General features: G+C 40.9%; 1 protein-coding gene across 12 annotated transcripts; it reads left to right on the top strand.

Moving 5' to 3' along the window:
* USF3 (upstream transcription factor family member 3) lies at positions 1-27,911 on the top strand. Of its 12 annotated transcripts, XM_040572338.1 has the most exons (9): positions 10,788-10,803; positions 12,507-12,571; positions 13,381-13,470; positions 14,503-14,531; positions 15,401-15,561; positions 17,446-17,528; positions 18,433-18,561; positions 19,014-19,110; positions 20,099-27,911. In XM_040572338.1, exons 7-9 carry the CDS (start codon positions 18,499-18,501, stop codon positions 26,560-26,562), a joined length of 6,624 nt encoding a protein of 2,207 aa, XP_040428272.1. In that variant the 5' UTR covers positions 10,788-10,803; positions 12,507-12,571; positions 13,381-13,470; positions 14,503-14,531; positions 15,401-15,561; positions 17,446-17,528; positions 18,433-18,498; the 3' UTR covers positions 26,563-27,911. The 12 variants fall into 12 exon arrangements, with proteins under 12 accessions (XP_040428191.1, XP_040428217.1, XP_040428225.1 ...); XM_040572283.1 differs by lacking the exons at positions 10,788-10,803; positions 13,381-13,470; positions 15,401-15,561; positions 18,433-18,561 and adding exons at positions 51-126; positions 7,642-7,745; positions 10,727-10,778; XM_040572291.1 differs by lacking the exons at positions 10,788-10,803; positions 13,381-13,470; positions 15,401-15,561; positions 18,433-18,561 and adding exons at positions 330-538; positions 7,642-7,745; positions 10,727-10,778.

The raw sequence follows: 27,911 nt of genomic DNA, 5'->3' as shown, positions 1-27,911 counted from the left end.
GCAGCAGGCTCGGGTGCGCGGCAGGGGAGCGGAGCGGAGAGGAGGCAGAGGCGGCGGCGCGGGGTGTCCGCACGGAGGATGGTGCCCGCCGTGGGGGCGCCGCCGCCCAGCCCGCCCAGCCCGCCGGTGAGGGGAAGGGGAAGGGGAGGGGAGGGGAGGGAAGGGAAGGGAAGGGAAGGGAAGGGAAGGGAAGAGGGTCGCCGTTATGCCCTCCCGGACCGTTGCCCTGAGGGAGGCGACGGTTGGAGGGCGCGCGCCGGGCTTCGGCCTGTTACCATGGTGACGGCGGGTCTCTCCCCCCCTCCCCCCCCCACAGGGCCTCTTTGTCCGTGAGGGGGGAACACGACCGGGGCCCGGTTGCGTCCGGGGCTTATTCACGGCACGGCCCTTGGAAACTGGCTCTCCCCCTCGGGTGTACCTTCGGCTGGGGCTCCTGAGGGAAGGAGGCTCGTGGGCACACCCCGAGCCATGTCAGAATTAAAAATTCTGGCTGATTTCAGTCGGATTTGGCAGTAGCAGAGGCCTTATGGAGACCGGGGTAAGGCAGAAGGATACGTTGGGTCATTGGCCGTAAGTACCTAGAAAATTGCATGTCTTTATTTTTACTTTTCGCATAATAGCTTAGCTTTCTATTACATCGCATGCAGATGCGATTATTAAAAACATTAAGCAAAGATAACATAACGATTGCACATTAAGCAGTCAGGAGTAGGTGATGTAAAAGCTTGGTTTGGAAACATGACTTTAGTTTCTTTTTCTCCTCCATATCCAGTGCATTGGAGCAATGTTGCTTACGTTGATTATGTTATACAGCACTTTAACAAACCGGAGGGTGTTACTTGTCACACGTGTGCAATAATCAAGCAAGCAAGAAGGAATAAATATGGAGAAATGGTCCTTAGTATTATTATAAAGATTTAGAAGTTTAATTCTGACTTTCAATTACTGGTATAATAATGATCGTGCTATAATAATGATAAGTATTTTTTGGAGTGAAGTAGGTTTGACAACTGGAAATACGTTCATCACTTAACTGGAACTAAACTTAGAAACTGTTTGTGTTTCAAGCGTGACTTTAAGGCGGGTATGTTCAAAATAACATATCAAGTGTGTGAAGCACCATGAGAATAGATACAACCCATGTAGTACTTGGATATTACTTACTGCCTTTCAGAATAAGGTTATCAACACCTGGAAGGATTTTAAGAGTGGAGAGAAAACTGGTGCTGGAGCCTGGAGGAGTCTGACAGCTGCAAGGAGAGAATTAGGTTGTGGGTGTGTGCTGGGGGCTTTACTCCTTTGGTTCCTGGCTTTCAAAGCAGTAAGTGTTCCCAAGAGCTGAGCGGGGACGGACTGAAGTGTCTGTCCGGTGTGTGGCGTTGTGGTGTGTGTCTGGCACGTGCCTGCTGTGTGCATCATGGGCTCGACTGTTGTAGCCAAGCGTTAGCCTTAGGCTGCGATTCCGAAGACAACACGTGAAGAAGGCGGCAAAAATTAAGCGGCAGTGTTCTGCTGACACCACGGAGCGAGCTGCTCCGGCCTTTCCCCTTTCTCTTCTTGGGTCAATGTAGAGGGTGCTTCCAGCTTCTTTAAGGGGAGGAATTAAAGAGCTACTTCTGGGTGTTGTTTGTTTGTTATGATTTCAACATACTAAGAAAACAAACAACACCTCAGGCTTCCAGGTATTGAAGTCTGACAAATTAGTCAGCAGGGTGACTTGGAATTGAGCTCTATTCGCAAGCACGTTTACTTCGCAAAGCGGGTTGGCGCGAAGTGTGTGGCGTTATACACAGTCATCTTCAGTTTTGGCGTGAGTTAATGTAATGTATGGATTGAATTTGCATTCTAAACAGGGTAGAAGTTAAATACTCATGGAGGACATGGGTGGGGTCATGCTGAATTTGGCAAGGACAAGTCAATTGTTTAATTTTTGTATGAGTGCTTGTGTTATTACAATAACCGTTTGGATCCAGGATGGTCTTAAAATTAACTTTGTAAATGACACATGCCTGGAGAGAAGTATAAGTAGCGTTTGATGTGAAGGGATCCTCCATGAATCATGGCTGTTTACGTCTTAACTTTTAAATATATATATTATTACATGTGTGTGTGTGTGTATATATATATACTTATTGTGAAACGTATGCCACTTTGAAGGGTAGTGAATGAGTGTCACAGCACAACGTTTCAGCTGACTCTGTTTTCTGTTAAGTAACATAATACTGAACATTGTCCGTGAATACCAAAATCCCGTTGGAGATGCGTGCCTAGCTGTGTGTACAAACCAGATGTTTTTAGGAAAGTGGGTATATAAACTCTGTGTGTATGTGCAGCATCTGACAACGTTAATATCTCTAAGAGTTTAAGAACAGGTTGAGTTACAGTTTTTGGGCCTCTGAAGACATGTTATGCTTGTCTTCAGCTTTAAGGACTACTCGCTCCTGGTATTTGGAGTCCCTTTATAACTTATTTCCTGTGCTGGCATTCTTTATCTCTGTTATATTTGTGACTCCAAGTCAAGTCCCTCAGGAACATATTTCCCTATTCTGAAGGGTATTGATCATAATGTGGTTCTGAAAAGTCGAGTGAAAACATCTTGGATTGAACCACTGAGCGGTAGGGCTTCCCTTTTTTCAGAATGCAGTAAAGCTTGTAAAGACCATAGCTCCCTGATGAAGCAACACTGTGCAGTGCCACGCTTATATAATGGTAACGTAACTCCACGGTTAAAATACAATTCCAGCTTTTACATGTGCACTTCATGTATCCAAAGTGTGCTTTGTTGTGACTTGACAAGTGTAGCACTGTTGTCGTGCTCTGAGTAAGCACAAAAGTGATTCTGCTGCGTGCACAGGATTGACAAATCTTGTGCAAACAAAGTTTGTTTCCTGTATGGAGAGCTGTGGCATCACTCTTCTAAGATGAATGAGTTACTTCGCAGCCATGACATGCGATAGCAATCTTTTACATCAGCCAAGCCGTGTGCCATTGTGCTTCAGATGAGAAGAAAGTAGCGGGCTGTTAAAGATGTTCTGTGCTCCATGTTAACAAGTGCCTTTCTTGCCCAGTTACCTGTGCTGGTACTTCTGTCAGGTTAATTGGTTAAGAGGAGCACCATAAAATGAGATCGATTCCATCTAAAAGCACACCAATTGTGCTGGTACTCTTGTACCAAAATGAGTTTTTTGGAGCCCCTCTCTAGTGAGGCTGGAGAGATTAGAGCTTGGATCTAGTAACTTACAAGTCTAGGTGCATGTTTCTCAGATCTTAGGATCTGAAAGTGTTTGGGATGCCTGCCTGCGTCTATAGTCTGTAACGAGTGGTTGGCTTATGGGACATTAAACTCATGCCGACCTTCACCCTTTGGTGCAGTTGGACCCTGCCCTGCTTTCCTACACCAGTGAAGTTAGCTAGAAATTGAACGCTAGTCTTAGGTTGTCTGCAAACTGCCTTTTCCTCAGTACTACAACTCTTCTTCCTCATTTACTACAATAATAAAATGTATCTTCCCGTGTCTTCCTCTCCATGGCTCAAGTTCAAAAATTCTCCTGCTGGAGGGGGCTTAGCTTGTGCCTGTGTTTGGAATGGGAAACTTCCAATAGTTCTTTCCTTCGTTTAAGTGGAAGTAGGAGAGAGCTGAAGGCTTTGAGGTTTGTCTGTTCAGTTTTTAAGTCTGAGACCAAGGGTGATGGTCAGTTCCAACACCTGATGATTTGGATTGTTAAGGATTGCCTTTGTCTAAAGCAGTAGTGTATATTTTATGCTTGCTGTGTTTGGCAAGGTATAAAGAGTCCCGCCTGTAAATCGTTTCAAGAGGCTTTCCAGTCCCTCTTACTCATTTTGTGGCTTTTTTTTTTCTGTTTGTTTTTTGTTTCTGTTTGTTTGTTTGTTTTTCTGTTTTATTTTGGCAGGGCAGGGATGGGAGGACCTTGTTTCTTAGCTTGGAAAAACTAATGCATTTGGGCTATCCCTTGCTCAGGAACACAATGGGGATCTCTCCCTTCTAGTCTCACTTTAAGATATTCTTGCCAAGGTAGTCTCAGGTGGCAACTGGGGGATAATTTCAGACAATTATAGAAAAAAAAAAGATGGAAGTCAAGCATTTTCATTTTAGAGAAGGATTTTCTAATGAAGTAAAACTTGCAGGATCATGATATTAGTCTGTCTGTTGTTCCTGTCTCTTGCCATTACCCATTTCTTTCAAACTTCCACAAAGTAATAACTTGGAAGTCTGCTTTTAGCTTCTTCTCCATTACTGGTGGTGAATTTCTGTAATAGTCCTGTGTGATTTTTCTGGTGTTCACAGAACTACTTACCTCTGGATAGCTCATGTACATTTATTCTCCCAAGCTAATAAATAACTAGTTCCTAAAGTCGACAAATTAATGAATCCAGGTTTCCTATGGATTTGCATCTAGTTGTTCTGTTTTTCTGGTGTCTAACGTATACTGATCTTGATTTTAAATTTCTTTTTAAATGTGGCTGTTAAGACAGTGTGTCTGTCCTAGTCACCTGGTCTCAGGTATCTTTAATTCCGACCTCTCTGTTACATCTAACTGAGATAGTTTGCAACTTTATCCCTGCCAGTAGTACACAAAACTATCTGTCAAACATCCAGACTACAAGGTGAGTTCCTTATTCTTGGAACTGAAGAAATTGCCTGTTGGACCCCTTTTATCTAGAAAAAAACTTTGAAGAGCAAAGGGGAGAAGTGGCTCTCTTCCGGCTGCTAAAACCTTTTGTTAGGAGCCTGGAATGAAAAGGACATTGCAAGGTTGTGGGGTTTTTGCTCGTTTTTGTTGGGTTTGTGGTGGTGGTGGTTGATTTTAAAGCTTGTTACAGCTGATGGTAGTGAAAGTACCATTTCTGGAGTCCTGTGCTGACCTTTTCTGAAGGACATGGCAGTACGCTCTGAACAGGTGCTTTGGAAGCACTTTCACACAGTTGCTGTTTTGCAGGGTTCTGAAAGTTGAAGTTTCATTAACTATTTCTTTTAAAATCAAGGTACTCAGAAATTACATGTCTTAAAGGTGGTGTTGGGGGGTAAGTTAGATTAGCTTGTGTGATAAAACTACGTCCTGTTTCTTGGTACCTTCTACCTCATCCATTTTTGTGTTTAGCCCCGTTAAGATTCATAGGGAAAGCTTTCCTGCTGGGAGGCCAATGTTTGTAACCAAATCTCAGGATGGATCTCTTCTGCATGTTTTAAAGGAGCTTTGTAGTGAAGACCTACACAGTACTGCTTCCCGTAGCATGAACGCGTGATGAGTTCTTGGTTTGTGTCATGTTTCTTAACCCCTAACCTTTAAAACATTCAAAAACTTTATTGCGTAATCCTTTGTACTTAATTACTTATCTGAAAAGATGAATAAAAAAAAGTTTGCATAAACGCTGTGGATGCCCTGCACATTTCAGTTCTAGGATATTTTGCACTGCTTATTAGTTAGGGACTTCGAGAGAGCAGCAAGTAGTTTTAGCGAGTGCCTGTGCATCTGGCATGGCTACAAGAGGATGGTCTTACAGCTAACCTGATACCTTCTCAAGACCTCATAAACAGGCTTTGTGAGGATCATTTGTAGTGGCACAACAGGTCAGGTTTAAACCAAAAAATTAAGTGAAGAGTAGTATCCTGGGTGCGGTAGTGAAAATAAATGTTTCTGTTTTGATTTTAAATCGATTATCGAGCCCTGTAACAAAGTACTGGTCTTTGAATAGAGATTTCATTTGGTGGCGAGGACATATCAGAAACCAGAATCAGATTAGCTGTTGCTGTATCTGTAACTTCTCATTTGTTCAGTTAGTCTTTAATGTTTTGGATACAGCTTTCCAGTGGGGTCTTCCTCAATTACAAATAATCATCTAGCTTCCACTAATCAGAGACCAGGAAGACTTGCATGTTACAGCTTTTTCAGGAAAAATAAATGACTTGTTCTTTAGGTAACATCCTGCTAGAAAGGTTTGGCTCCCTGGTAGATGCTATTGCACCAGAGTGGAAGTGCACTCACAGACACGGTACAGGCTGCTTTTGTCCTCTGCTACAGGTAACCTAGCCCACACAGGGAATGATGGCCTGTCACAGAAGGAAGTTGTCTGCACGCCACTCTGCATCCACTTAGCCTTCCCCCTCAAAAAAAGGTCTTTGATGCCTTTTTCAAGCATGATGTAATTATCTATGTCTTCAATTTGAAATTAATCTCATGTCTTGAAGTGCCCAGTGGATCACTGGACATTGAAAACCAGGGAAATGAGCAGTTCTTGCAGCTTAAAGAAATGCCTCATTTTTTTCTCACTTCTTTCATGAAATTGGTATGGGGTGACTTTTGAATCTTAATGAAATATCCAATGAGCATGGTATCATGAGGATTTCCATGTGTGTTTTTTTTTTTTTTTTCCGATTTCCCAATAAGAGTTCTGGTCCCTTTATTTTGATCTAAAATAGCTGGAGACCCTCTTTAGGGTGACAGCTCTGGTCTTAGTGATTTTAACTTGTGTGCTACTTGTGCACTTATCACTCTTTGCTCCCCGAGTGCCTGCTTCCATATAACAGTTCATCCTGGTCACAGGAGACAGTTTGTGTAGGCATTTTCCTTTGCTTGCATTTCATGCCACCTCAGTCTGTCTGTAGTACCACGATCATCCACACAATGAGTGAAGGTGGCAGCAGTTCGCTTCTGGATGCTAAGGTCCAGAGGTGCCTCTCCAAACAGCTTTCAGAACAGCAGAGCAGGTAATAGATTTGATTCAGTGAAGCGGTAACTCCTCTCTGTCTCCCACAAGGTTTAAGTGAATGAGGTTGTAATCTAGGAGAGCTGGAGGGGCAGCAATGGCAGAGCAAGAAGAATAAACAGGACAGGTGGATCTTCAGAAGTTTCTTAAGCAGATCTGGTCAGGATTTTGCAGATGAATGGCTCTACAGCAATGCTCTCTTGAAACGACGTGTTAGGAAATGGTCACAAGCAATTATGGCTTTAATATTATGGAATTTGTAAATATAAACCAAAATGACTGTAGGTGTGAGAGAACGTTACTTGAATGATAAGCCAGCTTCTTCCTGCAATGTAGTTATAGTGGAAGAGAAAAAAGACTGTCTTTCTAGTTCTCTTACTTGACCTTATATAACATCCTTACTGAAACTTAATTGCTTTAAGTTAGTAGGAGGGAAAATACCAATGTCTTTGAGGTTAGATAGTACAAACAAAAGAGGTAAAGAAACAATTCTCTAAAAGCAGTGAATATTTTTTCCCCAAAATGTTGTTTCCAGACAAGTTAAGAGAATGAAGTGGATTGTATAACAAGCTGTAGTTTGTTGGCATTGGTTTGCTGATAGTAACTTTTGCAGAAGCTCTTGGAGCAGCCCACTTGCCCAAGGAAATTATCAGCTGTTTTGGATTGGGAACGTGTGTTCTGTGAGAAGCTGAGATAACTCTTGCCTGCCCTTTAATCCCCCATACACCCTCCTAGACCTACCTGACCCACCCTGGCCAGCCAGCACGTAGGTGCTGTAGAGTTAGCTGGTCGCAGAGTTGGGCAGGATCCATCTGGTCACCATCAGTGTCAGCACCGACCTCACCCATTCTTCTCTGCACAGTCTCAAGTTTTTTGGTAAACAACTGGCAATTTAATGTCTTGGATTTCTTTTAGGTCAGTCAGTGGGCCTGGCTGTCATGAGCATGCAGGTGAATAGACACAGTGCAGTAACAACAAAACCTTGGGTTCTTCAGAAACCAAACTAAAAGATACCAAAGGTATTTTTCCTCTTGAATAGGACTGTTTTTCCTGCTGGTTTCCTGGACAGTGGTCTTAAAAGGCTACTTTTAGTCGCAAAAGTAGTTGGTAGGTAGGTAACAATCACAAAGATAAAGTTTCAAGTTAAATTTTCTGCAACTGAGAATGTAAAATGAGCATAGAAGCGTCTCGAGGGGAGAATAAAGAAAAGGCAGTAAGTCGTGGCTTTTTATCTCAAGGGCACCTTGCTTGTGATTAAAAGCTTGAATTAAGTCCCTGCTTGAAGCTAGCCTTGTCGTAAAACATGCATGGAAGACTGGAAAAATAGTCACTTGAATGAAGAGGACACTGTCTTGCTGGAAAAAATTAGCATTTGTGTAGTAGATACCTATGCCTTGGAACTGATCTTGGCCATAAATCATGACCTGAAGTATGAAACTCCTAAGAGCTGCAAGACTGTAGCACCGATTAAAGTGCATTAAACTTAAATCTCCAGAAGACAAAGTATCTTTTCGTTTCTGGGGATGGCATTGCATTTAAACTAAAACCAGTATTTCAAGTTGACGTTGTAAGAGCTATAAACTACATAAAGCTTGGGAGTAAACAGCCATAAATGGCCAATTGCATCTCCTTGATCTGTCTAAAGAATTTATAATTTGGTACATTATTTCTGCAAAAGATATTCAGCTGAGTCAAGTGAGCATGTTGCATGAGTGAACTTAAAATATATTTGCCCCTGAGCTTATAAAGCAAATACTCGTCTTCTGCTGTGGTGAATCAGAAAATGAATCTCTCCTGGAAGTATTACTTGACATTGAATAAGTAAAGAGAAACCATTGTTCAAGCTCTGGTGTGGTGGCAGCTGCTACGAAGAAAAAGAGGTAGGATAAACATTATACAGCAGCCCACAAAAGTCTCTGCCTCGGCAGCTATATTTTAATTTTTAATTTTCAGAGTCTGTGTTTTCAACAACTCTTTAGAATACCACCTACCTACTGTTGCCAGCTCTGTTTTGGGGTTTATCAAATAAAATGCAAAGGGTTTTGTCATTATAGGATAAGAATAAGAAAAAAATCTTCAGTTTCCCGTCTTTCTTTTCATACAGTCTTGAAATAGATGCCCCAGGGTTGTATATAAGTGCTGTTTAATACATCTAACCACTTCTTTTCAAGGAGCAAATTGGAACATGAAATAAACTAATAGGTTAATTAGGTAATGCGTACAGCTTTGTTTGTTCTTATCAGTCCTATAAAACTGCTTTGAAACTTTGGGGGAAACATTGTTTGAATTGTGTGAATCTCAATAAGCTTCTGGCTTGAAGTAATCCCACAGTAAAGTGAAGTTAGAATAACACTCATAGCACTCCTGTGCCCTGTTCCTTCTATAGGAAATGAACTATGCCTCCCAGCAGAATTGAACCATACGAAATGCAATCTTACTAGTTATTTGTATTTGATATTTTGTGAGGCTAATACACTCAATGTGGTGGCATCTGGCTGGAAATATGCAGGGAATGGCACTGCTTAGAAGAAGGTTGTTGACCCTCATTAAAAATAAATAAAAAATAATAAAAAAAATGGACAGAGGAGGATGAAACAGGGAGATAAGACGTCTTTGACACTTTGTTATAAGAACTCTCAATTTTCTCAGGATCTAAAAATGTTTACAAGCTTTATTAATAAATTTCAACACAAACTTCCCATAAGACCTTGCCTTTCTTCCCAAATATGTAATGTATTGCGGAATCATTTAAGGCATCTGCTAAGGAGGAAGGAATAAGGCCAGTGGAAAAATACATAGATCTTGACTTTAGTAAATGGGGAACCTGGTATTAGGAGTAAGAATTGAGCTGAGGGAATGCAGACAGAAGCAGCTTTAGTGTAGGAGCATGGAGAGAAGATGGGAATGTGGATGTGATCTGGACTGTGTGTAGGGAGAAGCAGGTGGAGTCAGAGCAGATGTGTCTGGTTTGGGAGAGGGTTGGTTGTTTTTATACCCATTAGCTCTGACACATCTGTGCTTTATCTCGCATAGTAACTGGCCATCTAAATTCATATTAATGCTTTCTACATTAAATACACTGTACTTCAGAAATATTCCTTTGGTTCTGAAATTGTATAAATTTCCAAAAAAAAAAAAAAACAGAGCTATTTGGTAAATACTTAGTCTTTTAAAAATGGTAAATTCACCAAAATGGAGACATATTTCATCTTTCTGTTCTCACTTCTAGTGTACTTGACATGGTCTAGTAATGTCCAATAACAGATGTCAACTCTGCCCTTATGGATAGCTGCAGAAAAGTCAAGAAACAAGGTGTATGACTATCACAGGATGCAATCAACATCTTCCATCTTTTAAACATAAAGTTTGTTTGTGAGTTTTTCAGTACCAAAACTATGTCCACACACTCTGTTGCCCACATATTTACCCAACTACATAGAAACAGCACAGCATATGCTAAATTGAATGTTCCCTGTGCCCTCTTGCACAGCAAGTTCACCTGGTACACAAGGTGCTGTCTTAAAGATGGATAGACAAGAGTGTAGCATTGCCAGCCAATGAGTCTGCTTCTCATGCTTTTTCTGATGGCCTCAATGACAATAGATATTGCTGTGCTGCTTTTTACACAACTGAAACACCAAACACTGAAATGAGGTGTGCAGACCTCAATCCTGCAATGTGTATGTGAGCATCTCTCTGGTGGCCAGCAGTGTAAAAGATGCCTGGGGTCTGACCAGATTTGCTTTTATAATCAGGATTGGACATCTGCTGAACTCTCCCAGTTAATCCCTTCATCATTCAGTGTGGCCCCACCTGCCTGGTACGATGAATACAGCTAGGATATGTGTAAGGACTGCTGACCACCACCTCAGGGGAGAGGTTATAAATGTCTTGAGTGTGGAGCTGGGTTTTCTGGCCTTCAGAGTTTTGAATTTTCAGTAACTTGAAGGACTCTCCCACAATAAGAGACTACATTAACTCAGTTTTTCTCACACCTTAGGCAGAGCATGGCTGGTGAGAATGGAGAAAGCGAAGCCTGTCAAGAAATAGAAGTAGGTAGAGCTGTGCTCCCTTTGGGTGAGTTATGCCTCAGACAGGCTGTACATAATGCCCAGCGGAGTGGTGTAGTGCTGTAACTCATCTTGCACAGCGTTGTGTCTGACTTTGTGTTGGTGTGCATGCTCTTGTGTCAGGTGGACTTAGGTTCTTGAAAACTTCACACACTTTGTGTTTCCCGAGCTGGATCTATCTGCAGAGTACTGCCTGTTTGTTTTATTTCATTGTTTGCCAACTTTTCCTCTGTCTTCCTAAGAATAGATACAGTGCTTTAATAAGAGACAGTGTGGTAAATGGCATCAGCTGCAATGTTAATCAATTAAGGTTTACTGAATGAGTGTGTTACATTCAAGCAAACTTTTAAGGGTGTCAAGACTGGAGAGCAAACCCAAGTTCTGCTCTGGCCCAATAGGGAATACTTCTGTTAACTTTACACACATGTGCATGCATACTCCCTTCCGAATTGTGTGCTTCAGTGTTCTGGGAGCTCTACAGGTGGCTTCCTAGTTCATAGGGATTTTTTTTCCTCATCTTTTAAATGCCAGTGTCAGTAATGGTAGACTCAGTTTACTGAAGAACAGCTTGATGTTGAAAGTTGTATTAAAACCTACCCGCACTTCCTTACAGTAAAAACAAGCCAGCAGACAAACAAAATACCCTAAAGATACAAAGCTTAGTAAAAGAAGGTGATAGGCTTTCCAGGAGGAGCCAAGGAGAGGTGAAGCGAGCAGGAGTGTGAGGGCCCATGGGAAGAGTTGCAAGAACAGGTTGGTTGGTGAGAGAATGAGCAGGAGCATGAAACTAAATACAGACCTCTGTCTTGTCAAAAATAAATAAATAAATAAAAAATCCCCTGGTGTCATCTACAGTATACTTCATGTTACTTGGTCTATAAAGCTCCTTGCTCTAGTAGAAATGTGTTCGATCGTCACTCATTTAACCTTATATTCTGTTCTCTTTTTGTCATGTTTTTGTTGTCGTAATACAGACTACTTATGTGTTCAGGCTGAGGACAGGTGCAACATACTAGGTCATCACATATAACTTTATTTCATAACTTTATTTTTAACTGAATTTTATGTATCTGAAAACATGAATGTAGGGTGTCGGTTTGGTCTGTTCTAAACTGTACATTAATTCAGTAACAAGCAAGTTTTGTAACTTTCTGCATTATGAGGTCATTTCATTAGAGTGCTATTAAACAGTCACATAATTAATGTCCTCATTGTAGTTTGTATTTTGCTTAGCATTCAAACTTTATTTAGAACTGAGAATTGAAAGCATATTCAGCTAGGAAGTGCTGATGAAAAAGACGAGTTCAGCTGTACCTCCTCCCATTCAAAGAAGCAAACAAAAAATCCAACAATCATATATTCTAATTTTCCTTTTTGCTTTCTTTAAGTAGTTGGGATTATAGTTGGTTTTTTTTTTTTTTTTTGGTTTTGTTTTGTTTTGTTTTGTTTGTTTTTCTTTTTAGTTTAAATTAACTGAGGAAACAGAAACCAGTTCTTCATAGAGAACCAGTTCTTCATAGCACTCGTATGGGTAATGTACTTCATTTTTAGTGCTCACATGACTAGCCCCTCTAAAGCAAGGTGATAGACTTCTGCGTACTGTGTAGTGTGGCCCTATTCTTGTGGTCAAAGGCAAAATGGTGTAACAAACGTGTGCTAAGAATTCTGTAGAGTGCAGTTATTGTTAATTCCTTCCACAATTTTCTTCAGGCTCTCTTCTCTGAAACCATGCCAGAGATGACAGAGAATGAGACACCTACTAAGAAGCAACATCGGTGAGTTTCTGTGGAAAAATGATTTTTGTAGTTCTGTAGCCTGTGGTCATATTGCAATGACAAAATTTCTAGCTAAAAGGTTCTAAGGGGTAATAAGGGTACTAATGAGAAGCTCTGAAGGTTGACCAGGATTGATCCAAAAGTCTGGGAACTATGGCTACAAACCTGCCTCTCTCTCTTCGCTTGTCTATGGTGAGTTATTTGTCAGGTGTGTCTACCTTGGCCACCAAGGCAAAGGAGTTTCTTTATCACACAAACCAGCCAGATGCATGTAAGACTGCATCACCACCTAGGTTAGACTGCAGCCTGTATTATTGCAGAGACTCCTTGCAGATGTTGGGGGAACACTATGCTCATTTTGATGGAGGAGTTTTTATCTGTCTTCTCAAATCTCTGGTGGAAGTCAAAACACACCCGCAGGTTGAATAGCAAGTCTATAACCAAAATTTGTAACAGAGGGACTCAAAATTCATTACAGCCTTTCCAAGTCTTCATTCCTGTGTAGTAGGTTATTGATCTAACACTTTATGTGGCAGGGTAGTCCTTCATTCCCTAGTTACAGCATCCATTTTATGCTAGCTGGCCTTGTAGGATATGATTTATGATAAGAATGACAGATGATTGTTTTGTATATAAGTGGGAAAATTCTATTTTATTGTAAATTAAGAAACCAACGATCTCCTGCTTGCATTTTAGTTCTGGTGGTGCATATTTTCAATGAACAGAAGATTCATCTCTTCTTGAATAGCTGTAGAACAGATGTGCAGGCTTCAGTGGCATTTATTTGACTTTAAGATGTTCATCTTTAGGCATGATTTCTTAGCAAATGTCTCCAGATATGGCCATCTGCAGTAACAGCACTGTCTTGTAAAGGTTGTCTGAGTTACACACTGCTTTTGGTGAGTTACCATAAATAAATGACAACTCAAAGCACAAAAGGGTACGTGGCTGATAATAATCACACGTGTCATCCACATACATCTTGCCTTCTCACTTCAGATTCCTTGTTATGTCTGGACTATGCTTTAACAGTGAGTGGAGAGCAGAAAATGCTATTCTGCTTTTTGCAACTAGACTAAGAGGGCGCTGCTGGACAGAAATACTTTTGAATTTTTTTTTAATGAAACATTTCTTTTTCCATAAGACATGTGCTTTGCTTTAGTAGATTTCCTGAAAGTATTTGCCTTAGTGCATGAATAAGCAGCATTTGATTTATATATGGAGAGTACATGTTTAGGATTTACTGATTTCCGGCAAAGCAATTTGAGGCTTTGCACAGTGATCGTGCTGGTAGCTGTTGGTCCAGAAATCCCAGATGAACATATGAAAATAAAGACAACCATCACACCCCAAAAGCATAGACAGAATTTTGAGGCAGTAAAGAGGAAAAGTTGCAGAAGAATGGTAATTCAGGCTTCTCACACAAAGGAAACGTTTGATACTAGAAGGTATGATGTTTGAAGGTAACAGATCTGAAAGAATCAATTTGTGTGGTAATATTTTCTCCTGTTGCATTGATTCTGTGAATGTAAAAGCAATATTTCAAACAAACAATTAGCATTCCTGTTGCTCAAAAGTAGTGTTTTTTTAATAATTGGCTTTATTGAACATTGGATAGTGTAATAGTTCTTGCTGAACAAAAACATAAAAATCCTGCTGTCCTGTAAATATGTAACAATAACCAAATTGAGTATTACACTATGCTTTGTTTTGCTGAAATTGATTTAAGTCTGAACACTAATGATATTTTTGTTAGAAACTGTTTAGTACCAATCCTTTTGAGTGTAATTTCTGCCGTGTTCTTGTTCAGAGCAGAATACAGTATTTAGTATTTTTAACTGTAATTAAAATAAGAAAATAAGAGAAATTTGTTTGTATGCAGATTTTTTTCCTTCTGTTTCATATCACTGTTTTCCCTTTATGCTTAACAGAAAGAAAAACCGGGAGACACATAATGCAGGTAGGAACACAATTTTTGGTTTTTGATCTAGAATTAAGCACATATTCTTTGAACTATTAAAACTTATTTTGCATGGAGAAGGTTGCTTCATAGGAGTTTATTACATTTAAAAAAAAAAAAAAAAAGCCACCCTAGCAAAAGCATCTTTCTGTGGTCCTGCTTAGAATACCTATGCACAAGGGCCTCTTGATTGGTCTCTAGGTTGCTGTTTTCCACACAACATGTCCAAGTGTGAAAGTGTGACCATGTAGCCAGTCTTACCATTGCTATTAAACTAAAAAGTGAACAATCTCTGTTCAGTTATAAAGGAAAATAAATGCACAGGCATTCACTCACAAATAATTATCACCTCTTTTAAAACAGAGGTAAACACTTAAGCAAATCAGAGAGAGGTATCTCATCCAAGTGCTTTAGAGGTTACATGGATTAGAAATACTCCTACAGCCTGTCCCTTGGGCACCCACCAGTAATTCTGTGTGAATACCATCTGTGTGTTGTAGGACTTACATCCCTCACACAGCATGCAGTCTTTTGTCTCTGTCAGATTTTAGCTTCAGTGTTATTTGATAGGTATCAGCAGAAAGGCTTTGGAAGAGTCTGACAGGTTTATCTATATAGATAAGAAATGCTAGACTGTGAATCTGGTTCTCCATCAAACAATTCAAATGTGCGGTCTTTACAAACTCAAATGGAAAAAACACTGAGCAGTTTCCATGTGAAAGCTGTGGAACATAAAGCTTGTAGAGCTGTACCCAGGGTGCAGCCAATTTCTTAAGGATTAAGAAGTATTAGGAAATAATCTTATCAAGCCTACTTTTAAGATTGCCAAACTCATTCTAATTCTCAGTTCCTGTTTTGCTTGCTGATAGCTTTCCAAAGTCTTCATCTTCTGGGCTGAATTCTGCAAGATGTGGGGACCAGCTCCCTCCAACCCTGTAGCTTGCTTAGTCATTAATATCTGGACAATCTGAGTAGAGTGGATAATACTATCAAAACAAAGGAATAGCACTTCACAACCACTGTGATATCTGTATGTATAAGTAACAGTAAGAGATACAAAAATTAATTCCCAAGGATCGTGGGTTTTAATGTTTATATAGCTGCTCTTGTATGACTGACCACTAAGAATACTGGTGAAACTGGCATCCATTAATGAGCTTTTAAATTTGTATGTGGTTTAATTGGATAATATTATGTAAAAGTTACAGGCTTAACTCTTCAGAGCTGTTAAATTGCTTTAGAAGATAGGCTATAGGATTTCTTTAAATGCTGAATGCAAATGTCTGCCTTGTCTTTAAATAATAGTATGAAATGCAGCTTTAGTTCAGAGTAACTGATTTGATCGGTTTTTATTTCTTTGAGGAGTCTGTCATTCATTTGTTCTAAAGGAGGGTGGCCTTTTGCTGTAGACATGTTAGAATGTCTAACATGGGAGGAAATGTCTAACGCTGGGAAGAAGTGGAATGATTTTCAAACATTGCCCCTGCCTTAAGCTTGGCAAGTGACAGCCCTCAGAGCAGAGAGGACACCTTGTGGATATACTTTAAATGAAGTGTATGTAACAGATTCCCGCATGCTTCAGTTCCTATCTAAATGGAGACTTGGGGCAATGCTTTTTTTTTTTTTCTCCTTCAGACTTTGTCTTTGTTTTACATCATAAATTTCTTGCAGAAGATGCTTTATCTTGCTGTATTAGAATAGCATTTAGTGTATCTGGGCCTGTCTCTGTGAACACCTTTCAGTCTGTCCTGAAATAATAATAATGAAAAAAAAACACTTCAGTAATTTGAAAAATGTAAATTGAAGTGACAGACTGCTGAAATAAAACTGCTTAAATCAATATATCCTTTGTAAAGGAGTACAAAGTAAAGCATTGTTTCACTTGTAGAAAATGTACATTAACCTTTGGGTTACTATGGGTTTCTATATGCCATCAAAACAGCCCTGCTGTACAAAACATAAGGCACAGTGAATGACACATTGATTCAAATCTTGACAGAGCTATGACAGAACTTTATTCAGGCTCTTGTGTAAAAAGAGCTTGCAGAGAAAACATAAAAATCTCAAAAAGAAAAAACAACAACAAAAACTTACATAAGACTGAACTATATTGGAAAGAAGCTTACTATGGAGGAAAACAGAGATTAATATCTCTGAAAAAAAATGCCCAGAGGTACTAGATATGTAGCGTATACCCTTTTTGCAAGTGTTTAGGCCTCATGAAGAGATAAATCATGTTACTAGAGGACTGTAATTTAAACATTTTTTGACCTTCTCTAAATAGGTAATTCACCAGAAATATTGTTCATTAAATATTTTATTTAGTCCCAATTATAATTAGAACTTGCACAACAGTTATAGCTTTGAACATAAAAATGAGTAACTGATAGTTCCTAGAGCTAGAGCTAGATTCTGTGTTGGCTGCTCTGTCAATATGAATTTAACATTCAAATCTGATAAAAAAAAATTATTTCTCTTTTGGTGCTAAACTTCACATTAGGATTTAAGAGACCCAGATTTCGTTCCTAAACTGATTCTTTAAATAATCTTGTTTCATTTGTTTTCTGTATGTATAAAGTTACTCTGTCTGCCTTGTGAAAAGGGTTTCATAGAAATCAGCTAAAAAGCATTATCAAAACCTGAATTATGAGTTGCAATAGCTCTGCTTTTTCCACAAAGGGGTCCTGAACATCCTCACCTTTTAAAGATACTGATTCTTACGTTACAGCTTTTAGTGTCATTGAGTGCTAATTCAATAACTGAGCTTTACTTTAGAGGATTTTTTTTACACTATCATATTATTAAGGGTCCCAATAGCTCAGGAAATAATGTATTTACGAGCCCTTATGGGTATTAGTTGTCCTGCTGTTGACTTGTCCAACTAGATGACAAAGTGTGTATTATCTTTATTTAGTGGAGAGGCATCGAAAGAAGAAGATTAATGCTGGGATAAACAGAATTGGAGAACTCATTCCCTGCTCTCCAGCACTCAAGCAGGTAAGTGTTCATTCAGAGGTACATAGAAGTTTCCTGTAAAATGCTTGTGTGTTTCCTTGTCCATAGAAGTATAAATACTTATTTTGCAATTTGTCTTACAAAGAACACAAAACTGTCTGAATTAACATGCTTGAAATCTTACTAGGTCTTAGCAGTATTTAAAAAAGATATATGTAATAGAATTCCTTTTTAGAAGTACAGGGCCACATTAATACAATTGTACAGATTTTGAGCTTCATATCTGAAGGTGTTGCACATAACTGTTGAAGGAATGAGTTGGACGTGTGACTGACCAACTTTCTCTTTGATTCACATTTGCGGTATTTTTGAGAAGGCATAGGACAGACTCATTTGCCCATAGCCATCTAGTCATCTTGCCGATGTCTGCCTTTCTGTCTGATCCACAGCTTCCCAAAGTTCTCATTAAGGGCGCCTGAACATTACTAACAACAGAAGATAAAAAAAAAAACTGTCCCAGCTGCTGCCTTTCCTGTGTTGACCAAATACCTGTTCACTCTCTCCTCTGATGAAAGGGTGGCAGGATGGACAGAAGTAGGTTGGATCTGGCCAGTGGGTTGCTGGTTGGATTGTGCATCTCCTGTTTGTCAAGTTGTTTTTTTACTGTTTAATGCCGTCTTTACAATGCTCAACTAGTGAAAGCTATGGGTTAAGCAAAATCATTTTTCAGGTCATTCTCCAATCCCTCCTCTGCCCTTTGCTGGTGATTGCTTAATGTCCTAAGATGTAAATTGAATTGCATGTACATTTATTTCTGTAGTCTTCGATATAATGAGATGAAAGCAATTCTGAAAGTCGAATGCTAATAGTGAGGTAAGACAGTGTCCTTGTGAGAGATGGAAAGACAAAATGACAAAGGCTGACGCACAGAAGCATCTTTTTCCAGACAGAACAATCTACAGCAGAGACTATTACTACAGAACAGCAGAACAAGAAGGAAAATGAGAAATGAATGAGAAGTTTAGCAGGCAGAATAAACATTATCTTACAAAAAGAAGATGGTGGAAGGGTTATGGTATGTTTATTCATCCCATATTATCCAGTATATTAGTTTCAAAATTATGCAAACGCTTCCCTAGATAATTGTTCCGTGATTGCTTCTTTCCTAATAAAATATATACGAAGCAGTGTCCTGGAAATTTCGAGTGGTGTATATGTTTATTAGTGAACAAGAATGATGCTTGCTGCTTGGATTCTGTGGCTTAGTATTTAGGTTTTGGCATCAGAAAAGTTTCAGCTCCATCATGAAACATTCAGTTCTTTAAAAACTCACAGCATTTTAAGGTCAGCATCACCCATGAAATTTCTGGTTCATCTTTTAAAAAACAAAGAACAAAAAAACTACATTCAGAGAATCATTCAGGTTTTTTAAAAATGAAGACTGTTGGAACAAATGCAAGATCTATTATTGGTAGGTCCAATAATGATGAGGTTTCTCCTAATTTTTTCTTTGTTTTTCCTTTAAAGAGCAAGAACATGATCCTGGACCAAGCCTTTAAGTATATAACAGAAATGAAAAGACAGAATGATGAACTTCTGTTAAATGGAGGGAACAACGAACAGGGTAAATAAAGATTTCACTGGAGGCTTTAGAATTTCTGTCACTTCTTTCCAAAACAAGACGTGAAGAAAAGCCCAAGTGCATGTTCTTGTACATAGCTATGAGATATAAAGAAATCATATTGTGATGTAAAGAGCTCACAGATAATGCAGGATCATCTAGCAGATTCCATCCAGATGTATTCTACTGTAACGCGCAGAACAATTTCTGACAGATTTTTTTTGTTGGAAAAATGGGGTTTCCTTCATGCATATTCTTTTTTTCTCCTTTCAAATACTTTGAAGGTAGTAACAATCTACTTTATAAAAATATAATACATCATATAAATTCTTATTTAACAGATGCATAAAAATACAGTGACGGAGATATGACAGAAATAATCTCAGAGCTAATGTTGTGGTTTGTAGTTTTTATTTCTCCACATAGAATAGAATTCTATTAAATAGTTCATCTTGTTGATGTAATTGCATTTGACAAGCCTAGTTGATTTTCCTAGATAGGTGAGCTGTCTCCAAGTGTTGTTTTTTGTGGCTTTACATAAGTGCATTGTATTTAGTTTTGCATATCATTTTCATATATAATGAAACTTAGTGTCCTGGAAAGTTATGAGATTACCGATTCAATAAAACTAATTTTAGTGCCTGCAAAGGATCAGGAAAAAAAAACAAGATAGATCACCATGTTTGTTTTTCATTTGGTAACTAAATGATTAGTGTTTGTGTTTTTTTGTTTTGTTTTTTAACTAATTAACATATTTAACTATTGGTAGTGGAGTAGTCTGTGAGTTTCATTAGTTTCCTGCTCAGTTGAAGGGTTTACCAGGATACTCTTAATTTACATTATTTTAACCATTTGAAGTTATTATTATAATCCATACATTGTTAGTAATGTATTTCAATATTGCATAGAACTTACTCTCCAAATCACGTGGTAGTATTACCTGGTATTTGCACAGGTGCTGAAGTAATGGATTGCTCTCACTGTTTTGTAGCTGAAGAGATAAAAAAACTCCGGAAACAACTGGATGAACTTCAGAAGGAAAACGGGAGATATATCGAACTACTGAAAGCAAATGATATTTGCCTGTATGATGATCCTACGATCCACTGGAAGGGGAATCTCAAAAATGCAAAGGTTTCGGTTGTTATTCCTGGTGATCAGGTTCAAAAGAACATCATCGTCTATTCAAATGGGAGTCAACCCAATGGAAATAACCAGGGAGCATCTGTCCAGGGAATAACGTTTAACGTTAGTCATAATTTACAAAAACAAACAGCCAATGTTGTGCCAGTTCAGAGAACTTGCAACTTAGTTACTCCTGTGACGATTTCTGGTATTTACCCTGCAGAAAACAAGCCACGGTCTCAGAGTACGGTTTCTCCACTGGCACCCACTCAGCCAGTCCCAGCAGGGAATGTTCTTGAGCTTTCCACCCTAGAGAATGAGCAAGGTGTGCTTGCTACTGCCAGCTCACAGAGCACTTCTCAATCTGGAACAGAACAGGAACTACAGCGTTCTCTAAGTAATACATCACAGAATGATCAAAATCTCTCCAAAAGTAAAAATGATGAGGGGTGCCCGAAATTAATGAAGAAAACAGTCCTGCAGGGAATCAGCCTTCCTTCCAGTGCCTCCACGGAAGCCTCTCAAGTTCAACAGGTGAATGCAACCTGTTCAAAAACACCCAATTCTAGGAATGAATTTCAAGAAGGCTGTGTAATTTCAAACAGTGACACAGTTTGCGTGCCATCTGTGAGACTGTCTAGTACAGATAGCTTTTCCTCTGTAAATGTCCTCAAAAGTACAGACTTGGTAAGTAGTGCTGGAATGCCTGTGACTTCTGCAGCAGAAGGAATTAAGGCTGTAACGGCAATAAGCACTCTGCCTGCCAGTCCCCTAGAGAACTGCTGGTCTTTTTCAGGCTCTACAGGTGTTGGCGCTTCAGACTTGAAAAACATGAGTAGCCTTACACGGATGCCTTCAGCTGGAAACACACAGACCACGTGGACAACTTTGCAGCTAGCAGGAAATACTGTTCAGCCACTAAGCCAAACACCATCCAGTATGATGACTGCGCTACTAAATGAGCCAGTTAATGGCGCTGGTACTGTATCTCCTGCTCACAGCAGGCCTTTGACTACAAGCATTAGTCTAAATACTTCTCTGCCTGGAGAAGTGCAGGCAGCTGAACAAATTGTAGTTACCTTGCCCTCATGTCCGTCCTTACCTATGCAGCCATTAATCAGCCAGCCACAGGTTAAAACTCAGGCTGCAGGAAATATCCTTTCATTAAATTCAGCTATGCAGGTAATTCAAATGGCTCAGCCAGTTGCGTCAGCCGTAACAGGAGCACCAGCCAACCAGAATGTCATAATTCTCCAGCCTCCAAACACCACTCCATGCCCTCCAATCGTGAGAGCAGAAGTTCCTAGCCAAAATGTTAGTCAACAAATTGTAATTATACAAGCTGCTAGTCAGAATCCTCTTCCTCTCCTCTCTGCCCAGCCTTCTGCTTCTGTAAGAGTTCCCATGAATGGGCCTACTGCAATCGCAAACTCTAGTAACTCTGTACAAAATTCCCCTCTTCCACAGACTTTTGGAGGGAAACACCTTGTTCATATATTACCAAGACCATCCTCTTTGCCGTCTTCTAGCTCTACACAAACATTTTCAGTTACAATGTCAAATCAACAGCATCCTCAAACTATCTCATTAAATGGGCAGCTTTTTGCATTGCAGCCTGTGATGTCTTCATCCGGAGCTGCAAATCAAGCCCCTATGCAAATTATTCAACCCACCACCAGCGAAGATCCAAATACCAACGTTGCCCTCAATACATTTGGTGCTTTAGCTAACCTCAATCAAAGCATATCACAAATGGCTGGACAAAGCTGCTTACACTTGTCTCTCAGCCACCCTGCCAATCCTACAACTGTCCATAACCAGATTGCCACAGTTAACTGTGTGTCATTACCAACTTCGGTGGCATCTGCAATATCTGCAGAGGGTTCAGTATTAACTAGTGCATCTAATTCAATAAATGCTTCCCCCAAAAAAGCTGCTGCTGGTTTGTCATCTAATACAAAATCAAAAAGGACAAACAAAAAGCCAAGTACTAAAAAACACCTAGCAGTCAACAGTAAAGTTTCCTGTCCAGCAATTCCTTGCAAAGATGCGGGGAAGGTAGATTGTACTCCTGTGGAAACTGTGGCAAAGCATGCAAACGGTGAGGGGCTGCCTGAAAACATTCCGGCAGCATCGCAAGCTTTGGCTACGTCACAGGCGAGTGGTGTGGCAGCACCAAGTGGCACGAGCATTTCTGACTGTCATTCCAAAGAGTCTGAGTGCTCTGAGCAGGCAGCAGGATCCCGCCCTGTGCCAGAGCTGCCCTCGGCAGAGCTGCCGGCTTCCTCGCCCCTGCAGCCCACGGTGTCCGAACCATTGGTGCTGGACCCGCCAGCTGCCAAAGATGCTGCTCCTCACCCGCAGGCGCGTCGGTCTCAGAGCAATCCACCTACTGCCTCTGCCTTGTCAGAGTCTTCTGCACCCTGTGAACCCCCTGGCACCTTAACGACTTCTCGTACTGAAGCACATATGACAAATTCTCAGGTTGCTGGGATGACAGCAGCACAGAGCAGCACAGCAGATCATACTTCCAAAGCAGGAGCAATTTCGGAGTCCTGCAATGTTGCACAGGATTCTTCAATTATCATGCAAGATGCGGACTTGTTAGGGGGGCAGGGTCTAACCAAAATGCTGTCTGATCTCACAAAAGAAAGAACAGCTGAGGAAAAAAACTCTTCTTTTACGGTTCAGGGGGAGCATTCTAATTTTCCCATGGAAAACTCTAAATCAGCAGAATCAAACGTTGATTTGCCTGAGAAGCAGGAACTTTTGTTAATGAACTCAGAGGGAGATTCTCTCTCCCAGCATCACACCTGCATTTCTGATCAGGAAGTAGTTAGTGCTTCCCTAATTGCCAGCAGGCAGGCAGACTCCCCAATGTCAACCAGTTCTGGTAGCAGTCGAGGTTTCTCAGTGGCGTCGATGTTGCCAGATACCACCAGAGAAGATGTTACAAGCAGCACATCAACCAGTACATGTAACAGCTGCACATTTTCAGAACAACCTGACATTGTAGCTCTTGCAGCAAGAGCTATTTTTGATCAAGAAAACCTCGAGAAAGGTGGAGGAGGAATACAAGTTAATATGAGGGATGCCATCTCTAAGTCAACTGAGGTTGCATCTTTGGAGAGAGAACAACCGACTTTTAAACCTTTACCAGCGAAAGAAAGCAATGCAGGGCCATTAGAAGCAGCATCAAACAAATTCAGTGCTCAGGATACAGTGCAAACAAATGTTGATAGACAAGTTGAAAAACCAAGCTGTTCTGTAGGAGGTGTGGAAACCTCAAACACTTCTTTGCAGATTTCAGCCTCCCAGTCACCAAGCATAACCAGTTTAAGCGTGAATAATCTAATACACCAGAGTCGCATTGTCCATCCCCTTGTGAGTTGCTCAAGTTTATCCCAGCCTTCAGAGCCACCAAGTGTTCCTGCAACGGTGAGTCTCTCCCTTCCATCTAGTTCATATGTCAACCAGTCTCCGGGACCAGCTATGATGAATGAATATGCTCAGGAGCAACTGAATGCTATTAGGGCAAACACCATGCAGGCTCCCCAGCTGCAGGAATCACACTTAAAGCAGCAAGGCCATGAAGGTCGCAAAGACTCTGCCAAGCGGGCTGTTCAAGATGACCTTCTGCTCTCTACAGCAAAGAGGCAAAAGCAGTGCCAGACAGCACCTATAAGGCTCGAAGGCATGGCACTGATGAACCGAACACCAGAGACCATTGCTGATCAAACGCAGATGCTAGTCAGTCAGATTCCTCCTAATTCATCAAATTCAGTGCCATCAGTGAGCAATCAAGGGCACACCGATGGCCTTAATAGGTTATTCCCATCAAACAGCAACTTTGTAACACCAGCTTTGAGACAAACTGAAGTTCAGTGCAGCTCTCAAACATCAATTTCAGAACAGCAAGGTCAAGCAGGGCAGCACTTGCAGCCGATTCAGCACGGTCCTTCTCAAGGCATATCTCATCTTCACAGTAATCATCCATACTTAAAACAACAGCAGGCTGGACAGTTAAGAGAAAGGCACCACTTGTATCAGCTGCAGCACCATGTCACTCATGGGGAAAACTCAGTCCACTCTCAACCCCACGGTGTCCACCAGCAGCGAACAATACAGCAGGAGGTGCAAATGCAAAAGAAACGAAATCTTATCCAGGGAAGCCAAGCCACACAACTTTCTCTACAGCAGAAACACCATGGAAGTGATCAGACACGACAAAAAGGTGGTCAGCCTCATCCTCACCACCAGCAAATGCAGCAGCAGATGCAGCAGCACTTTGGAGCTTCCCAGCCTGAAAAGAACTGTGAAAATCCCGCAACAAGCAGAAACCACCATAACCACCCTCAGAGCCATATAAACCAGGAAATTATGCATCAACAGCAACCAGATGTTAGCAGCAGACAGCAAGGTTCAGCTTCTGAACATGTGTCAGGGCATAATCAGATGCAGAGGCTTATGACCTCAAGGGGCTTAGAGCAGCAAATGGTGTCCCAGGCAAGTATTGTAACCAGACCATCAGATATGACTTGCACTCCTCATAGGCAGGAGAGAAACAGAGTCTCCAGCTACTCTGCTGAAGCACTCATCGGGAAGACACCCTCTAATTCAGAACAGAGAATAGGAATATCTCTTCAAGGCCCTAGAGTTTCTGACCAGCTTGAAATGAGAAGCTATCTAGATGTTTCTAGAAATAAAGGGTTGGTCATTCATAATATGCAGGGCCGTATATCTGTTGACCATACGGTTGGCTCAGATGTGCAACGGCTTTCTGATTGTCAGACATTTAAGCCAGCAGGACCCAATCAACAACCAACAGGCAATTTTGATGTACAAGCCTCAAGGAACAGTGAAATTGGTAATTCTGTGTCATCCCTCAGGGGCATGCAGTCGCAAGCTTTCCGAATTGGTCAAAATACTGGGCCGTCCATAGAAAGACAGAAGAGATTGCCTTACCAGCCAGTACAGGGTATTCCAACAGGAAATACCCTTCCATCAAGGGAAAATGAAAATACATGCCACCAAAGTTTTATGCAGAGTTTACTTGCCCCTCACCTTGGAGAGCAAGTTAGTGGAAGCCAAAGAACACTCCCAGAGCATCAAAGGAATACGCAGTGTGGTGCGTCCTCCACGATCGAGTACAACTGCCCCCCAGCGCGAGAGAGCGTCCACATCCGAAGAGATGGTGATGGTCAGAATAGGGAAAGCTGTGACATGTCTATCGGTTCAATTAACACAAGGAACAGTTCTTTAAATATTCCTTTCTCAAGTTCTTCTTCCTCGGGAGATATTCAGGGTCGAAATACAAGCCCAAACATTTCTGTACAGAAGTCCAATCCCATGAGGATGACCGAGAGTCATGGAACAAAGAGTCACATGAATACGCCTGTTTCTAGCAACATGCATGGAGTCGTGAGGCCCACTCACCCTCACCCTGCCGTTTCTCATGGAAATGGTGAACAAGGGCAACCATCCGTTCGCCAGCCAAATTCTTCAGTTACTCAACGATCGAGGCATCCTCTGCAAGATAATGGAGGCTCTAAAATACGTCAGCCTGAAAGGAACCGATCTGGAAATCAAAGACATGGAAATGTCTTTGACCCTAGTCTTCCCCATCTTCCCCTGTCTACCAGTGGCAGTATGATCCTCGGGCGCCAGCAGTCTGCGATAGAAAAAAGAGGAAGCATTGTCCGCTTTATGTCTGATGGCCCTCAGGTGTCTAATGATAACGCAGCCCCTGACCAACACACGCTCTCTCAGAACTTTGGCTTCCCTTTTATTCCAGAGGGTGGCATGAATCCACCAATAAATGCCAATGCATCTTTCATCCCACCAGTTACTCAGCCTAGTGCCACTCGAACACCAGCCCTAATCCCAGTCGATCCTCAAAATACGCTGCCATCCTTCTACCCGCCATACTCTCCCGCCCATCCCACTCTTTCCAATGACATTTCTATCCCTTACTTTCCCAATCAAATGTTTCCTAATCCAAGCACAGAAAAGCCAAGTAGTGGAGGTTTGAACAATCGATTTGGATCCATTTTGTCCCCTCCCCGGCCTGTTGGTTTTGCTCAGCCAAGTTTTCCTTTGCTTCCGGATATGCCGCCAATGCACATGACCAACACGTCACACTTATCCAATTTTAACTTGACGTCTTTGTTTCCAGAAATAGCCACAGCTCTTCCTCCAGATGGTTCAGCAATGTCGCCTTTGCTTTCCATTGCAAACACATCTGCTTCAGATTCTTCCAAGCAGTCCTCAAACCGACCTGCCCACAATATAAGCCATATTCTAGGTCACGATTGCAGTTCAGCTGTATGAAGACTGAGACTGACTTCTAGTCTGATGTGTTGTTTATATATTTAAGAAAAAGAAAACAGATCTTACTGGCATCCCTGAAGAGCCCATTCATAGCATCACTGTTTATTTGCCTAAACGTATGTATATGGGTACATTTTGTATTTATATACATACTGTATTTCCATCCACCTTACTAACTTTTAAGCACCAGTGCCTATAGTAATGCTTACTTACAAGTAAACGGTAAGAATGCAACATTTAGAGCTGTGCAAATATTGATTGTTGATTTTACAACAATCAAGTCTGATGTCTGATTGTCCCAGGATAATCGCCACCCTCAGTAGTACTTGGATGTAAAGAAAGAATTGAGAACATCCGAACGAGAGATAGGAAAAAAAATGCTACAGATTTCAATTACGATGTGTTTACCTAAAACTAAAGACGAACTTGAAGTGGCTTGGGTTTCTCTTCTTCCTTTGTAAAATATTTTCAGGAGCCTCATAACTAGTCAAGTCTGTGTTAATCCAGCATTATTTGATAAAGCCATTTGTTGTGCAGCTTCTGTCTCTTTGAAGCTTGTCACATACACTTGACTTAAGGCTGGCAAAAATTACCGTGTTTCTATGGTCAGCAATTAAAAATACTGTTTTAGAAAATTGAGATTTCTTTAAAGCATGACTTTCTGTTTCCAAGACAAAATTTGTTTGGATCTGTTTTAACAATGGCATCTGTTACTGCTGAACTTGGTCAACATTTTAATGTAGCTTACTACCCCTGCTGGTGTAGTCAGCAGAGACAGCAGCCCTGTTTGTTGCCATTTCATTGTTCATATGCTGCAAGTTACCTCAGGGTGTTTCTTGAACCTTGTTTAGCACCTTCTTAATGTCTTTTTTTTTTTTTTTCTTTCTCCTCTTTTGGCCCATGCTCAAGCACCAGCTTTCTGGTTTCTAGGAGTGACAGCCCTCTGTTGTATTGGACAGCACATAGGAGGAGCACTGAGCCCATGGCATCCCACAAAATTAATGGGGATCCTCGTGGGCACAGCAGCTACTTAACGTTGCCAACAGCGTAGGGGCCTAATTTAATATCAGTACTTTGCACTTGAATGCACCTTTTGTCTAAACCCATATGATTGTGGGTGAAGGAAGAACACGAATGTGTCAAGATTGAAATATTGCATACCAGGAAGACATGGTTTGAGCATTGTGAGGAAGGGGGGACGTGTTTGTGCGTGCATGAGGGACAGAACAAATGTGTGTGCGCTAGCTAAGTCTCTGGTATACTTCCACAGATTTTGATCCCATTTCATTTAAGGGAAAGGGAAGAACTAGGTAAGTTTTATTTATTTAATGGCTCTGCAATGTGATTTT

The sequence above is a fragment of the Cygnus olor genome, chromosome 1, assembly GCF_009769625.2.
Source record: "Cygnus olor isolate bCygOlo1 chromosome 1, bCygOlo1.pri.v2, whole genome shotgun sequence".
NCBI lineage: Eukaryota > Metazoa > Chordata > Aves > Anseriformes > Anatidae > Cygnus > Cygnus olor.
Note: the sequence above shows the minus strand (reverse complement) of the source record. Positions and strands in the feature narration are given on the sequence as shown.